The sequence below is a fragment of the Balaenoptera borealis genome (assembly GCF_965194805.1).
Source record: "Balaenoptera borealis genome assembly, chromosome: 14".
In the NCBI taxonomy this organism is placed as follows: Eukaryota; Metazoa; Chordata; class Mammalia; order Artiodactyla; family Balaenopteridae; genus Balaenoptera; species Balaenoptera borealis.
Window position 1 is genome coordinate 27,470,867 of NC_138875.1, and position 15,777 is coordinate 27,486,643.

At 40.8% G+C, this 15,777-nt stretch overlaps 1 protein-coding gene across 4 annotated transcripts in view; it reads left to right on the forward strand.

Annotated features, from left to right (window-relative positions):
* The first annotated feature begins 752 nt into the window (after window positions 1-752).
* Window positions 753-15,777, forward strand: part of EPG5 (ectopic P-granules 5 autophagy tethering factor) — a 136,283-nt gene continuing 121,258 nt past the window's right edge. For 2 of the 4 annotated variants that reach the window (XM_082353305.1, XM_082353306.1), the window contains exons 1-2: window positions 753-970; window positions 13,920-14,864. In XM_082353305.1, coding sequence (XP_082209431.1) covers window positions 860-970; window positions 13,920-14,864 — 1,056 coding nt within the window. In that variant the 5' untranslated portion in view covers window positions 753-859. The remainder of the gene's footprint in view (window positions 971-13,919; window positions 14,865-15,777) is intronic. The other 2 variants (XM_082353307.1, XM_082353308.1) reach the window with 1 other exon arrangement.

The window sequence follows — 15,777 nt, forward strand, 5'->3', positions numbered from 1 at the left end:
AACATAAAAGCAAATTATGTATTTTAAGAGGTACTAAGTGCTTTGGGAAAAAAATTGTAGAGCTGGGAAAGGGAGATGGAGCCAAGTTTTCACATCTGGAATTTTTAAATGAAAGTGTGTAAAATCTACATGAAGTATACTTTTATGGGTCTTGTCTTTTTGCTTTTTTGTCTGCCCTCTTGGGCGCAGATGTCTCTTTGCTGCCTGGGAATTTGGACAGTAATGAAAATAACTACCATTTACAGATATGCTCGCGGCTACCAGGCATCTTTGACGATTAGTCCATTTAATTTTCATTACACTGGAAAAGGCAAGTATCGTCTTTCCCCTTTACACAGGTTGAAACAGAAGCGCACAACTGGATAGGCATCAAGGCTCTTGAGCGCAAAACAGACTTAGGTTGACTTGTCCTGGTTATCTAAGGGTCAAAACAAGACTGACAAGCACTCTCCCCGGACTCCTATAAGTCAACGTGGGTGAGGAGTGCGAGCGCTCCCGTAGCCTAGACCGAGTGCGGCTCGGCGGAGCCAGCAAGAAGTACGTGATCTCAGTTCGGGGAGTAACGCCGGGACCCAACACGAGCCCAAGCCACTGGCGAGCGGGGCCGGAGCCCGGCGCGCTTGCCGGGTCAGGGGGTGGGGCCTGGACGTAAGGTGGGGGGGCCCACCATCCTCCAGTGAAAAGGGCTCCCGGGGTAGTTTGTCCTACTTTGCTGCCCGTAGAGGCTCCGAGTTGCCGCCCCTCCCGCGGGAGTGGTGGAGATTCGATCACGTGACAGTCCGGAGGCTGGAACTGGGCAGGTTGTGGAAAGCGCAGAGTTTTGACAAAAACAAGCGGCGACGTTGCCATCGCAGGGTCTATGGCCGAGGCGGTGAGGCCCCCGCGCCGGGCCAGGGCCAAGGCCAAGGCCAGCCGGACTAAAACCAAGGTGAGGGAACCCGCCCATCCCATCCTTCCCAGGCCCTGGCAGGTGCGCTCTCTTTTTTCTTCTCTTCGGCCTCTCCAGCCCTCTCTGCCCGTACCCTGAGCCCCTCTCATCCTCTGTCCCCACCTGCCCGTATTTGATCCCCCCACCCATTGACACCAGACTTGTTCCTCTGTTCTTCCTTCACGTTCCTCTGCCGGACTTTGTCAGGAGCCCTTTTTTTTTCTTTTTCCTCCTGTGACCTCAGTAGGCTCTTCCTTTTCTGCTCCTTTCTTGACTTTCCTCACCCGGGTCTAGATTCCTATCGTGAAGCAGCTTTTCTCTTCCCAGTCTCATCTTTAACTCTCTTTTTCTCCTTTATAATCTGTGAAAATTTTCAGTCCCTCTTCCCATAAAGAGGGAAGGGACCCCTCCTCCACTCAAGAATATCCTTTGGAAGAGCTTTACAGATAGAGACAGAAAGTAGACTGTAGTGATGTACCTTTTCAATTTAAAAATGCAAGATGACAGTGGTGCTGCTGCTGTTTATTTCTCATTATCCTGGTTGTTTATGATGGGGCACGAATGACCAGAAATTAAACCAGACCGGGACTCATACAGCAGGAACAGATCTGAATTTTCTGGGTTTCCTGGATTATACTAACGTGTGGTATTGGTGTGATTTAAAGTTGATTTGTCTTGTTTTCAGGCACAGTCTGGCTTTCATTTCGTTCCCATATGTTTTCTGAAATGACATTTATTTTACAGTGAACAGATTAAATGCTGCCCGTGGATAGCTGGACATATATAATTTTGGCTTACCTGAAACTGATTTTATATTAAGGAAATAATGAAGGTGGTATTAAAAATACAGGAAATTTCCTTTCCTACAGGTAGGTGATGTTCCAGAGCAGGTGTAACTTAAAAATGTTACAAAAATAAGATTTTCTCATGAGAACAAGATTTTAACAGGAGACTCGTGTTCAAAGCTACCATATTTAATAAGCTGTAAGTGACTTATGTAGATCCCTTTCATTATGATGCCTTTTTAAAAAAAACTGTAGTGGAGTTATGTGCATCAGTGTACCCAGGTCTGTGAGGAATTACTCTGGGGAGAAAGCCATTTTGCTACTAATTTCAGAAACATTTTTAAGAGAAGTAATTTTGCATTGTATTGGGCTGGTAAAGGACTATCTAAATAGAGGAGGAAGTAAAAAGCCATTGGTCAGCCATACATAAGGTCCCTGAACCTAGAATACAGTAGTGTATAACATGTAAACATGTAACATGTAAACCATCTGTAGAGAGCAGAATCTTAATTCTCAATCTGTAGGGTTTTTTTTTCAAAATGAATGATGAAACTAAAGCCTAGATAAGTTAAATGATAAGCCAGAAGTCATGCAGTTAGTAAGAGACTCAAGTTAAAGCCCAAAATCTTAATTCTCAGTCCAGTAGCTTAATAATTGTTCTATATATCTATGTGTGTCCATAGATAGAATGTTATAAATACTTCAAAATGGTCAATTAAGAGGATTCTCTGTTATTTTGTTTAGAACAGATTTTCTAAAATAAAAAATTAAAAAACTTAAATCCATCATGAGAAACCAATTGCTCATTTTATTTTTTTTAAGATTTATTTATTATTTATTTATTTTTTTGGCTGTGTCAGGTCTTAGTTGCGACACGTGGGATCTTTGCTGAGGCGTGTGGGGTCTTTTCGTTGCGGCGTGCAGGCTTCTCTCTAGTTGTGGCATGTGGGTTTTCTCTCCTCTAGTTGTGGTTGTGGTGCGCAGGCTTCACGGCGCCTGGGCTCTAGTTGAGACCCGCAAACTCAGTAGTTGTGGCGCACGGGCTTCGTTGCCCCCTGGCGTGTGGGATCTTAGTTCCTTGACCAGGGATGAAACCCGCATCCCTTGCATTGTAAGGTGGATTCTTTACCACGGCGCCACGAGGGAAGTCCCCAATTGCTCATTTTATTGACACATTGTGGGCAACCTCGCTACACAAACATAAATTTATTTTTTATCTTTTAAAATTTATAAAGAGGCCTTCATTCCAGAGGTATTTGATCAAACCAGAAATCCCTGACATACTTTTAGTCATCTTTCAAATCTAGTCAGTCACTAAGGCTTACCAACTGTATTTTGTAACTATTCTCTTGATTCTGCCCATTTCTCTCCATCCTGACTAACTCCACCATCCTCCAAGGAAGATTTCTTGGATTTTTGCTAAAATGGCCTTTCCAAGTTCATTCTTGCTGCCCATTCTCTAAACTAAAGCTGGATTGATATTTTTATAAACAAAACCCCAAAATGATTGCTCTCCTACTTAAAGCCTTTCAAAGATTTCCCATTGCCCAGAGTCCAAGAGTCCCAGGTATGGACTCAGGGCCCTAAACTCTCTGGATTCTGTCTTTCTCCTCAGCCTCTGGTCTTCACTACTGTCTCTTTTGATTCTCAACCGTGTATGTGTCCTTTCCTGCTTTAGGGCCTTTGCGCATTCATGAGGTCTCTGCTTAAACCTCATCACCCTCATCAACCACATTACCCCCCCCCCCAGCCCCCCTAGTAGCGCTCTGCACCCCTTTGTGTCACTCATCTCACTTGCAGTTACTTTGTTAACATCTCTCTTCTCCCTTAGACTGTGAGCTCAGTGAGGGAGGGACCTTTTTCCTAATACCCTTTACAGCCCTTGTAGGCATTTGATAATGTTTGTTGAATGAAGGAAAAAATACCAGTATTGAAGAATATTTCCAAGCTTTGTCACTCAGAAGAATTTACTCTGGTAAATTTCCTCTAAATAGTATGAGAAAACAAATGGAAAAAGTCCACGACATCAGCAACGCCCTCATACTTCTCAGTTTAGAAAATTGATTCTTCTCTTAGAGTAAATAGATTTATTACTTAGTGCTGGTTATGGTTTGGTTATGATCATGAAGTCCTACATTAATGAAACCTTTACCATTGTGGTGTGATTTGGTTACTGTTTATGGAACCATAAAGTAGTTCCAAGGCTCATTTCAGGAAGTGAGGAGTGTCATGTGCTTTTGCCTTTAGATAGTTTGACCCAGCAGCTGACCTGTATTCCTTAATGTAAATCATTTGGAAGATGAGCTCACATTGCTAGTTTGTGGTTATCTGGTGCTTATCACTTGATACCTAAGAGATAGTCCTGATTAGTTTCACCCACCTTGGAGGATCCTGACTTCGTTGATCATGGTAGATTATGGTTTAAGAACAGTAGATTTTGAGATTGGATTTACTCTGCAGAAGCAGTATATTTTATAGTCATGGAAAGTATTTTTGCAATTAATACTAAATTCTGAATGCTGACAACTCATTAATCGTAAGAGCATATTGTAATTGCTAAGGATAGACTGAGATGTGTCCCAGAAAACTGATAACAGAAACAGAGACCTTTAAATCCTCATCGCCTCTTGCTTCTTGGCCTAGATGATTTCTACCTCTTAGTCCCTCCTTCCCATGAGTGATTATAGGAGTGAAGTTGGGGGATGTTCTATATTATTTAAATCCTTTTGTGCCTCCTAAGATCCATTTATTTGTTGAATAAACACTCATCGATCACCCACTATGTCCCAGAAACTGTTCTAAGCACTTGGGATGTAAACAGAGGAAAAATAAAAAAAAGAACCTGGCCTTAACGTAGCTTGCATTCTAGAAGGAGAAGACAGACAAACAGAAAACTCCATAAAAAAATAAATAAAATGTATAATATATTAGAAGATGACAAGTGCTATGGAAAAAGAAAAAGAGGAACAGATTAAGGAGTTGAGTACTGGTGATTAGGATGGGTTGTGATTTTTTTTAAAAAAAATAAGTTTATTTATTTATTTATTTTTGGCTGTGTTGGGTCTTTGTTGCTGTGCGCAGGCTTTCTCTAGTTGCGGCGAGTGGGGGCTACTCTTTGTTGCGGGGCTTCTCATTGCGGTGGCTTCTCTTGTTGCGGAGCACGGGCTCTAGGCACACAGGCTTCAGTAGTTGTGGCTCACGGGCTCTAGAGCACAGGCTCAGTAGTTGTGGCTCACGGGCCTAGTTGCTCCGCGGCATGTGGGATCTTCCCGGGCCAGGGCTCGAACCCGTGTCCCCTGCATTGGCAGGCAGATTCTTAACCACTGTGCCACCAGGGAAGTCCGGGTTGTGATTTTTATATAGGCAGTCAAGGTATTCCTTACTGAAGGTGAAATTTAAGTAAAGACATGAAAGAGATGTGGGAGTTAGCCATTTGGATCTTGGGAACACCTGGGGCAAATGCCTTAAGGCAGTAGCAGTGTTGTTAGGGTGGAGTGCGTGAGGGGAGAGTATTTGGGATGAAGTCAGGAAGGTGACACAGGGCCAGGTCGTGTAGGGCCTTGTAGGCCATTGTAAGGATTCGTACTTTGAGTGAAATATGGAATCACCTCAGGGTTTCAAGCCGAGGAGTGATATGATCTAAGTTATTTTAAAGGGTCACTGTGCTTGCTTTGTTGAGAACAGACTGTAAGGGAGCAAGAGTACGAGCAGAGAGACCATCTAAGAGATGTTTGCTGTGATCCAGGTAGGAGGTGATGGTGGCTTGGACCAGAGTTGTAAAGCAGAAGTGGTGAGAAGTGTTTGCAGTTTGGGAGTTTCTGAAGATCTAGCCAAGACTATTTGTTGGTGGTTTGGATGGGATATAAGGAAACAGTCAGGGGTGACTCTGAGATGGAGGAGGCAGTGAGTAGGACAGCTTTTTTTTTTTTTAATTTTATTTATTTATTTATTTATTTATTTATTTATTTATTTATTTATTTATTTATTTATTTATGGCTGTGTTGGGTCTTCGTTTCTGTGCGAGGGCTTTCTCTAGTTGCGGCAAGTGGGGGCCACTCTTCATCGCGGTGCGCGGGCCTCTCACTGTCGTGGCCTCTCTTGTTGCGGAGCACAGGCTCCAGCCGCGCAGGCTCAACAATTGTGGCTCACGGGCCTAGTTGCTCCATGGCATGTGGGATCTTCCCAGACCAGGGCTTGAACCCGTGTCCCCTGCATTGGCAGGCAGATTCTCAACCACTGCGCCACCAGGGAAGCCCAGTAGGACAGCTTTTGGGGACAGATCAGGAGTTCAGTTTAGGACATGCTAATTTTGAAACAAATGTCTCTCAGACATCCAAATGGATTGGATATGTGGATCTAGAGTTTGGGAGAGATAAAAGGTTTGGGGTCTTCAGCATATAGATAGTTATTTAAAACCAGAGACTGAACTAGGTTACCTTAGGAGCAAGTGTAGTATAAAAAGGTGGCAAGAACAGAACCCAAGGGCACTCCAATTTTGCGGGGAGAGGCGGAGGAATCAACAAAGGAGTGTGAGGAGTGACCGGTGAGGTAGTATATGTTTGGGGTCCTAGAAGCTGAGAGAAAAAAGTGTATGAAAGGAAGAGGAAGAGGTCAAGCATGGAAAGTGCTGCTGATACGTGAAGTAAGATTGTTAACAGCAACACAAAAGAAGTGGCAGCTAGGAGGAGATGTTGTATTCTCAGCAAAATGTGTAATCCCCATCCTTCTCCTTTTTACTTGTAAAGCATTCTTGTGCATCCCAAGGAGAGTGGGTAAAATTGCCCTGAGAGCTCTTGAGCTGATAGTTGGACTCGTGTGTCCAAGCCCTCTTTATCTGTTCTGTGCCAGGCATTGTGCTAAGTGCTGTGGATACAGACATTCATGATAAACAGACCCTGCATTTAAAGTAATCCCATGGCCAAGGAGCTTTGCCTGTTTGGTTCACTTCATGTACCCCATGTACTAGAACTATGCCTAACATACAGTAATAGTTACCTAATAAATATTTTCAGAATAATGAAAAAAAAAATAAAGTAATCCCACTAAAGTATTCTATGTAGTGTGTAAAATTGAACCATTATCATTTATGAAGGAGTAGCTCATTAATATTTTTAAGGATGGGAAGGAGTTGTAATTTTTTTACTTAGTACAGTTTAAAGAGGAAGAACTGCAAGTGATGAATGGAAAGTGACCATTTATTTTCTAGAACTTAAAAAAAAAACAAAACTTTTTTTCTGATTACAAAAGTGCTCATTGCTTAAAAAAAGTGTGTATGTATGAGTATATACACACAGAGAGAGAAGTATACAACACAGAAATGAAATGCCCTGAATTCCATCTCTTGGAGATAACTGTTGGTAGCAGTTTGTTATTTGCTCTTTATGTTTTTTCCCCACACATACACCAACACTCTAGGGCATATTCACTGTAATGTATGGTTAAGTATGTCTTTCTATGTTTATTAACAACTCTTCTGTTTCTGTATAACTTCTTGATTATTTTTTCTCCTGTGGAATTATTTTAAAATTGGTTCTCTACCTGTATGTAACTTATGTAGAGATCAAAAATCAAGAAATATTAATCTCTAGGCCATTTTCAGTTGTAAGAAACGTGTCTTTTGGTTAAAATAAAATTATGTAAGCACTAATTTTTGCACACACAACTTGATACACATGGAGTTCTGTTTGAATTTTATTCTGTGATCTATAATGATTGTTATATATACAGTAGGTTCTAATCTTTATCTCTGGTTAACTCAAGTAGGCAAAGTAATTGGAAGTTGGCTTTCTTTTTTGTTTTTAAATGAAATTTTGTATCTTAAGTGTAAAATTTGATTCAGATTTTGGCATAAAAGTTCAGTTTCCTCTGAATTCATTGGATAGTCCCTTTGCTTTCTGCGAGGCTTATAAAAATAAACTTCTGAATGTGCTAGAGCACATTTGTTGGATAATTCAATAATTTCTTCATTTTAGGATGCTAGTACCTAGGAGCTCAGCATACAGTTGTTACTCAGTAAATTCTTGTGAATTATAAGTCATCATTATTGTTTTAAGAAATGTTTATTGAACAAAGTGTTGAAAATCAGAGGCAGATCAGATCCAAAAAGGCATAAGATATATTCTCTGGTCTCAAGATATTTGTGGTCATTTAGGGGACACAACATAAAGATAAATAACCATATGTGGTAGCACGTGACCAGGGTCAAATGGCAAGTACACACTGCAGAGTTCAGAGTAAAGCATGTGCTGCGGAAGGGTTGATGTGGTCATTGAAGATTTTGTCTTGGGACAGGATCATAACTGAGTCATCAAAGGCACTGAGTGCCGAAGTTAAGAGTCAGACTTTCATTAAGTGGAGAGCTGTGATTGTTTTTGTGGTGTTCAGGGTAGTGTTTTAGGGAGACCAGTCTTATAGTGGTGTTTGGGATGAATTGGTGGTAGGGCAGAGGCTGGAGGCTAGGAGACCTTTCAGGACCTGCTCCGCTATTCTGTGCTTTGGAGAAGTGAATTGAGCCACCGGGAGCTCACCACTGCTTAGAGGCCATGGCGTTGGTGATGAACACAGTGAATCCCTTTTCCCTCCGCATATGCACCGCAGACATCCTGTCCTATCCAGGGATCTGTGAGGGGCAGGGTCAGGCCTTTGCTACCCTCTCAAACAGTTGTGTGTCTCGCAGTTGTTCATCCTTTCCTTCCGCCTTCCTTCTCTGATCTGGCCAGTCCATTCTTTGAATCGAATTACCAGCTTTTCTCTCCTTTCCCTCGGCAACCCCAGGTTAATTCCTCTTTGGACCTAACTTCGTAACAACACAGGTGGAGAATTAAACAGAGAAGCACTGAGTTCCACCCCCAAGGGAAATAAAGCCCGAAGTCTTATGTGTTCTTCCCTGGGAGCATTAGGAAGGTTTAAAAAATTCTTTAATTGATTATCTAACCACATTATCTGTTGCTGTTATGGTTGTGATTATTCCCAGGAAGGTAGATCTGCTGGATGTGGGCCTGCAAGTTTGATAGTAGCAGCTGGAGACTTCATTTTATTTAGTTGAGGGGAAGAATTTGAAATTGCAAGGGCAGTCATGGAGTAGGGAAAGAGGAAGTGGTTTGGTGGGGTCAGAGTTGGGCAACAACTTCCCTTGGCAAAGGGAAGTTAAAAACTACCTGAGGGACAGGCTGGAGAGGAAGCCTGAGGTGGCCTGTGGGTTGGAGGAGGTGTGTTTATTTGCTGTGCCCTTGATCTTGTGGCCCATCTTGGCCTACTTCCAGCTCCCTATCTTCTCTTCCAGTTAACATTTAACACCCCCAGAGGTCTCTTACAGTTTAAGAAAAGACAACTAAAATTTTCTCCCTCTATTTCACATTCCTGTCTCTACTTCCTTACTTTTCATTTATTTCTCAACTCTCTGAGTTTTTAAAATCTTCCATCTTTTCATCTAACAGCTTTATTGAGGTATAATTCACACACTATACTTATTTAAAGTGTATAATACAGTGGTTTTTGGTATGATCCAAGATTGTGTCACCATCACCATGGTTCAGAATGCCAAACTCTTTTGCATAGAGAAGCATCATGTTTGCTTCCCACCAGCAGTGTTTGAGGGTACTAATTTTTCTACATCCTTGTCAACACTTATAATCATCTGACTTTAGTCATCTTAGTGGGTGTGATATGTTACCTCATTGTGATTTTGATTTGCATTTCTCTGATGACTAATAATGTTAAGCATCTTTTTATGTGCCATTTGTATTATCTTTGGAGAAATGTCTGTTCAGATCCTTTGCCCATTTTTAAATTGGATTGTTCGTCTTTTTATTCTTGAGTTACAAGAGTTCTTTTCTTTTTATTCTGTATATAAGGCCCTTATACGATAATTGATTTGAAGACATTTTCTTCCATTCTGTGGGGTTGTCTTTCCACTTTCTTCATATTTTGATTTTCAGCACAAAATCTTAAAATTTTTATGAAGTCCAATTTATCTACTTTTTTCTTTTGTTGCTATGCTTTTGGTGTCATGTCTAACAAGGCTTTGCCTAAACCAAGGTCACTAAGATTTACTCCTATGTTTTTTTTGAAAAGTTTAGAAGTTTTAGATCTTATGTTAGGTCTATGATCCTTTTTGTTAATTTTTGTATATGATATAAGATAGGGGTACAATTTTATTCTTTGGATATCCAGTTGTTTAGCACCATTTGCTGAAGGCTGTTCTTTCCCCATTGAATTGTCGTGGCATCCTTGTTGAAAATCAATTGACCTTAAATATAAGAGTTTATTTCTGCTTTATAACAAAGTGAATCAGTTATACATATACATATATCCCCATATCTCTTCCCTCTTGTGTCTCCCTCCCTCCCACCCTCCCTATCCCACCCCTCTAGGTGGTCACAAAGCACCGAGCTGATCTCCCTGTGCTATGCGGCTGCTTCCCACTAGCTATTTTACATTTGGTAGTGTATATATGTCCATGCCACTCTCTCACTTTGTGCCAGCTTACCCTTCCCCCTTCCCGTATCCTCAAGTCCATTCTCTAGTAGGTCTGCGTCTTTATTCCCGTCTTGCCCCTAGGTTCTTCATGACCTTTTTTTGTTTTTGTTTTTTTAGATTCCATATATATGTGTTAGCATATGGTATTTGTTTTTCTCTTTCTGACTTACTTCACTCTGTATGTACAGACTCTAGGGCCATCCACCTCACTACAAATAACTCAGTTTCATTTCTTTTTATGGCTGAGTAATATTCCATTGTATATATGTGCCACATCTTCTTTATCCATTCATCTATTGATGGACACTTAGGTTGCGTCCATGTCCTGGCTATTGTACACAGAGCTGCAGTGAACATTGTGGTACATGATAAAGCAGAAACTAACACACCATTGTAAAGCAATTATTCTCCAATAAAGATGTTAAAAAAAAACAAACAAAAAACCTAGGAGCAGGACAGGAATAAAGACGGTGTTGTAGAGAATGGACTTGTGGATATGGGGCGGGGGAAAGGTAAGCTGGGATGAAGTGAGAGAGTGGCATGGACATATATACACTACCAAATGTAAAACAGATAGCTATTGGAAGCAGCTGCATAGCACAGGGAAATCTGCTTGTTGCTTTGTGTCCACCTGGAGGGGTGGGATAGGGATGTTGGGAGCGAGACGCAAGAGGGAGGAGATATGGGGTATATGTATACATATAGCTGATTCACTTTGTTTTACAGCAGAAACTAACACACCATTGTAAAGCAATTATACTCCAATAAAGACGTTAAAAGAAATAAATAAAAAGCTCCCAACAACTTGAAAAAAAAAAGACAAGAAATAAAAAATGTTAATAAAAAAAAAGTTTATTTCTGGATTCTCAGCTCTGTTTCATTGATCTGTTTGTCTGTCCATGTGCTAGAACCACACTGTCTTTATTATTGTAATTTTGTAGTAGATTTTGAAATTGCGAAGCATGAGATCTCCAACTTTGTTCTTCTTTTTCAAGATTGTTTCATCTATTCTGGGTTCCTTGCATTTCCTTATGAAGTTAAGGATCAGCTTGTCATTTTCTGCAAAAAAGGCAGCTGGGATTTTGATAGAGATGGTGTTGAATTTGTATATCAATTTGAGGAGTATTGCCATATTAACAATATTGTGATCTGATCCATGAAAATGGAATGTGTTTTCACTTATTAGTCTTTAATTTTTTTCAAATTTTGTTTTGTAATATTCAGAGTATAAATTTTACATTTCTTTTGTTAAGCTTATCCCTAAGTATTTTGTTCTCTGTTCATTATAAATGAAATTGTTTTCTTAATTTCATTTCGTGATTGTTCAGCTCACTAAAATTTGGCCTCTCCCCTGACCAGTACACCAGTATTTCTCCCACTGTAGTAACCATTGGCCTCCCTCTCCTAATTTTCTTTTTCTGACCTCTCAATCTGACAAACCTATTTATTATAGCTAGTGTGCTAAACATCATTGCAGTGTAATTGGACCCACTTTTTCATTTTCTTATAAATACTCATGTAATGCTTTCCTGGTATTCATGATTTTAGGCAGTTTGGCAAAGTGGTTTGTATGCATTGTGTGGCTGTTCTCTGAATCTGATATCCACGGTTCACAGTGCAGATTAAAGTAATTTTGGAGGGACACGTTGCTTCTTGCATCACTACCACTTGTAAACATTTGGTAGTTCATTACCAGCAAGTTGAGCTCAAATTCCATTTCAGAAACATTCGTCTTTTCTTCCTAATATTAGGTGCATATAAATGTTTTACTTTTTTGGCTATTTACTTGTCAGCTTTTTTTTGCTGGACGTTTGCTGGACAACATAATCCAAAATCACTGATAACTTTGTAACCATCATTTTGCCTTCCTTAAAATTTCACAGTGGGGACTTCCCTGGTGGCGCAGTGGTTAAGAATCCACCTGCCAATGCAGGGGATACGGGTTCGAGCCCTGGTCTGGGAAGATCCCACAGGCCGCGGAGCAACTAAGCCCGTGCGCCACAACTACTGAGCCTGTGCTCTAGAGCCCGCGAGACACAACTACTGAGCCCACGTGCTGCAACTGCTGAAGCCCGCGCATGTAGAGCCCGTGCTTCTCAACAAGAGAAGCCACCACAATGAGAAGCCCTTGCACCACAGTGAAGAGTAGCCCCCGCTCGCCGCAACTGGAGAAAGCCCGCGTGAAGCAACGAAGACCCAACACAGCCAAAAAACACCCCACATTAAAAAAAAAAAAAATTTATAGTGAGGGAAGTATTTGAGTGAGTCAGTCATTTTTTAGTTTCTTTGGATGTGACAATTTTATTTAAATAAATAAATAATAAATATTTCCTTTTTTTTTTCTTTTTTATCCAGGCTTCTTTCCTATGTATCTAGTTTGTGTGTTAATGCCAGAGATACTTCATTAAAAAAACCATAATTTATTTTATCTCGTTTTTTAAATGGTTAACTTTTTTTTGGTTTTTGGTTTTTTTGGAATTAATTTTGGATTTAATAAGTTACAAATATAATACAGAGAGTTCCATATGCCTTTCATCCAGCATCTTCTTGTGTTATGTAACTGTAAATTCTGTGTTGTAGAACATTTATCACAACCAACAAATTAACATTGGTACAATGCTATTAACTAAAATATAGAACTCTTTTGAATTTCACCAGTTTTCTTGCTAATGTCCTTTTTCTGTTCCAGTGTCCAATCCAGGATCCTACATTGCATTCAGTTGTCATGTCTCTAATAGTTTTCTCCAGTCTTTTGATAGTTCCTCAGTCTTGTCTTTTCTTTGATGATCACAACACTTCAGTTATTTTGTAGACTTTTCCTTAATTTGGGTTTTTGTCTGGTGTTTTCTCATGCTTAGATTGAGGTTATACATTATTAGAAAGGGTACTGAAGAGGGGATAAGCCTTCTCAGAACATCGTATGGGGATGTATTACTGGTTATAGTGACCCTGATCACTTGGTTAAGGTGTTGACTGCCAGGATTCTCCACTGAAACTTACGATTTTTCCCTTTGTAATTACTAAATATTTAGGGGATACTTTGAGACTATACAAATATTCTGCTTCTGCTTAAATTTTCACTCACTTTCATTACTTAGTAGATCTTGCCTCTTGCCTGTGGCAGTTATTACCATGGTGTTCTAATCGTGATTTTCTGTTTTTCTCATTCCATCTACATTTAATAATTGGACTTCTGTAAGGAAGAGTGCCACTTCTTGTCCATTAAGAAAAAAATACATATACATATATATATATATATACATATATGTTTATATATTTAGTTACGTGAGTATGGACTCATGGATATTTATTTTATTCTGAGGTTATAATCCAGTACTATAGTTATTTATTTCATTGCTCAAGTTGTCCTGACTTTTTCTGCCTGAAATTTGAATAAATATGTTTGTCAGGATGCAAACCTGTTGAAGCCTAAGATACTTGGAGACTGTTCTCTCTTACTTAACCTCTAGCAGAATGGAGAACAGCCTAATTAAGACTTTCCTTCTCCATTCTTGAATCATAATTTGTTGCTCATTCTCATGTCTTCCTCTGTAGGGATTAGACTAGTGAATCTCCCAAATTCAGCATTCTCAAAATTGAATAATATGAAATATGAAGCACACTGCTTATGAAGTGAACTTAGATTTTTTATACAATTTAAAAATTCCTCATGTTGAAAGCATCAGTTATTGTTATAAATTATTTCACATTATAAATCTTGTTTTTAGGAAAAGAAGAAATATGAAACCCTTCAGAGGGAAGAGTCTGATGAAGGCTCCCTTCCAAAAACCTCCAGAGAGCTGGAAGTCCCTACCCCAGCTTGTGAATTCAAAGGAGACCATCTAAAGGAGTTAACTGATTCCCAGCTCCAGAATGATGCTAGTCGACAAAACGAGAGTGAAATGTTTGATGTACCACTCACCTCCTTAACTCTAAGCAATGAAGAGTCCCTGACATGTAAAACAGAGAGTCTAAAGGAGGGAGAGGAGATCAGAGCCTGTGCTGGAGATGATGCAGTCAAGCCGAAGGTCGATCCTGGAGGCAATGTCGGAACCAAAGTAGAACCCCCCGAGAACATTGCAGAAATGGAGGAAGATAAACTGGTACAATGTGGACCTTTGGAAAGCACACTGCAATCTAATGTTTCTTATATTCAGCAGGAAGTGGAAAATTTGAAGGTCAGAGATACTCAGAATAGGAGAGAAGACAAAGAAGCCTTGGGTCTTTCTTCAGAGGTGCTACAAAATGTTGGCTTGCAGAGTTCTTGTGAAGCCAAAGACATTTTTCAGCCACCTAGAGGGAAAAAACTGTATCCCCAGTTGCCAGCTGAAACTGCTGGGTATGTACCGGCTTTGGTGGCAGTGAAACCCTTGCTTCGTAATGAGCGACTCTACCCGGAGCTCCCATCTCAACCAGAAGTAGTACCATTTACTGAAGAACAGCTAAAAGTCTTTGAGCCTGGTTCATGGCTGGAAAATGTTGAGTCATATTTAGAAGAATTTGACAGCATGGCTCATCAGGACAGGCATGAATTTTATGAGTTGCTTTTGAACTACTCTCGCTGTAGGAAGCAGCTGCTGCTGGCTGAAGCTGAGCTCCTTGCTCTGATGTCTGATTGCCAAAATGCCAAAAGTCGACTGTGGCACTTCAAGGAGGAACAGTTGTCTGTACAGGTATATTGACTAGCGTTCTGTAAAGCTTGCAGGAGCCTGGGGAATTTGCAGTGGAGCTGCTATTCCTGTGATGCCATTGAGGTCTGGAGTCTGCTCCTTTTACCCACTGACCCTGTCTTAGCCCATAGTAATTGAGAGCAGGAGTCATAGTGTCATGTGCCCACAGGCGCCAGGCAGGTAACCTGGAGAAGTGAAACAGGTCGAGTGGGACGGTGATCACTGGGTAAGCTCACGCCTGGTCCAGCAGGGGGAGCTGCTCTTGTGTTATAGTTGATTGTTGCTGTGAGGTTATATTGGTTCAGCATTGCCACATCTTATATTTTTCTAAGAGAAGCTAGAAACCTGGATTTTTATGTGAGGGATCCTGGTTTGTAAATGTTGGCAACTAAATCCACACACACACACACACACACACACACACACACACTCTCACTCACTCACTCACTCATGCACAGTAGAGGCCAAAGCAAGTCATGTCTAGAGGTCAGATTCAGCCCGTGGGCTGTTTAGCTTGTGACCTTAGGCATAATGCCAGGAACATCTAATGGGTAGAGAGTGTCAAGGGGAGGATGATCCATGGAACGAGGTCAAGAGGAAATGAGAAAATAGGGAAGGCAATAAGATGTGACCCTAGGGAGGCCAAGGTGCCATCAGGAAAGCCATTGCATAGTGGCCTGGGAGGGATGGCGAGGAAGAGAAGGCCACTCTTGACAAGTTCAGCAGCGAAGGGAAGATGGAAGAGATGTCAGGGAGAAACGGGTGATTTCCCCCAACCCTAATCATCATTCCTTGGAGACCTGTGTATCTCTTTGTAGATAGGAAGGATCCTGTGGAGAGGGAAACTTGAAAATACTGAAAAGGAGAGAATAGAATCAAGAAAACAGTTGGAGGGGTAGTATTGGAAAGGAGGGGT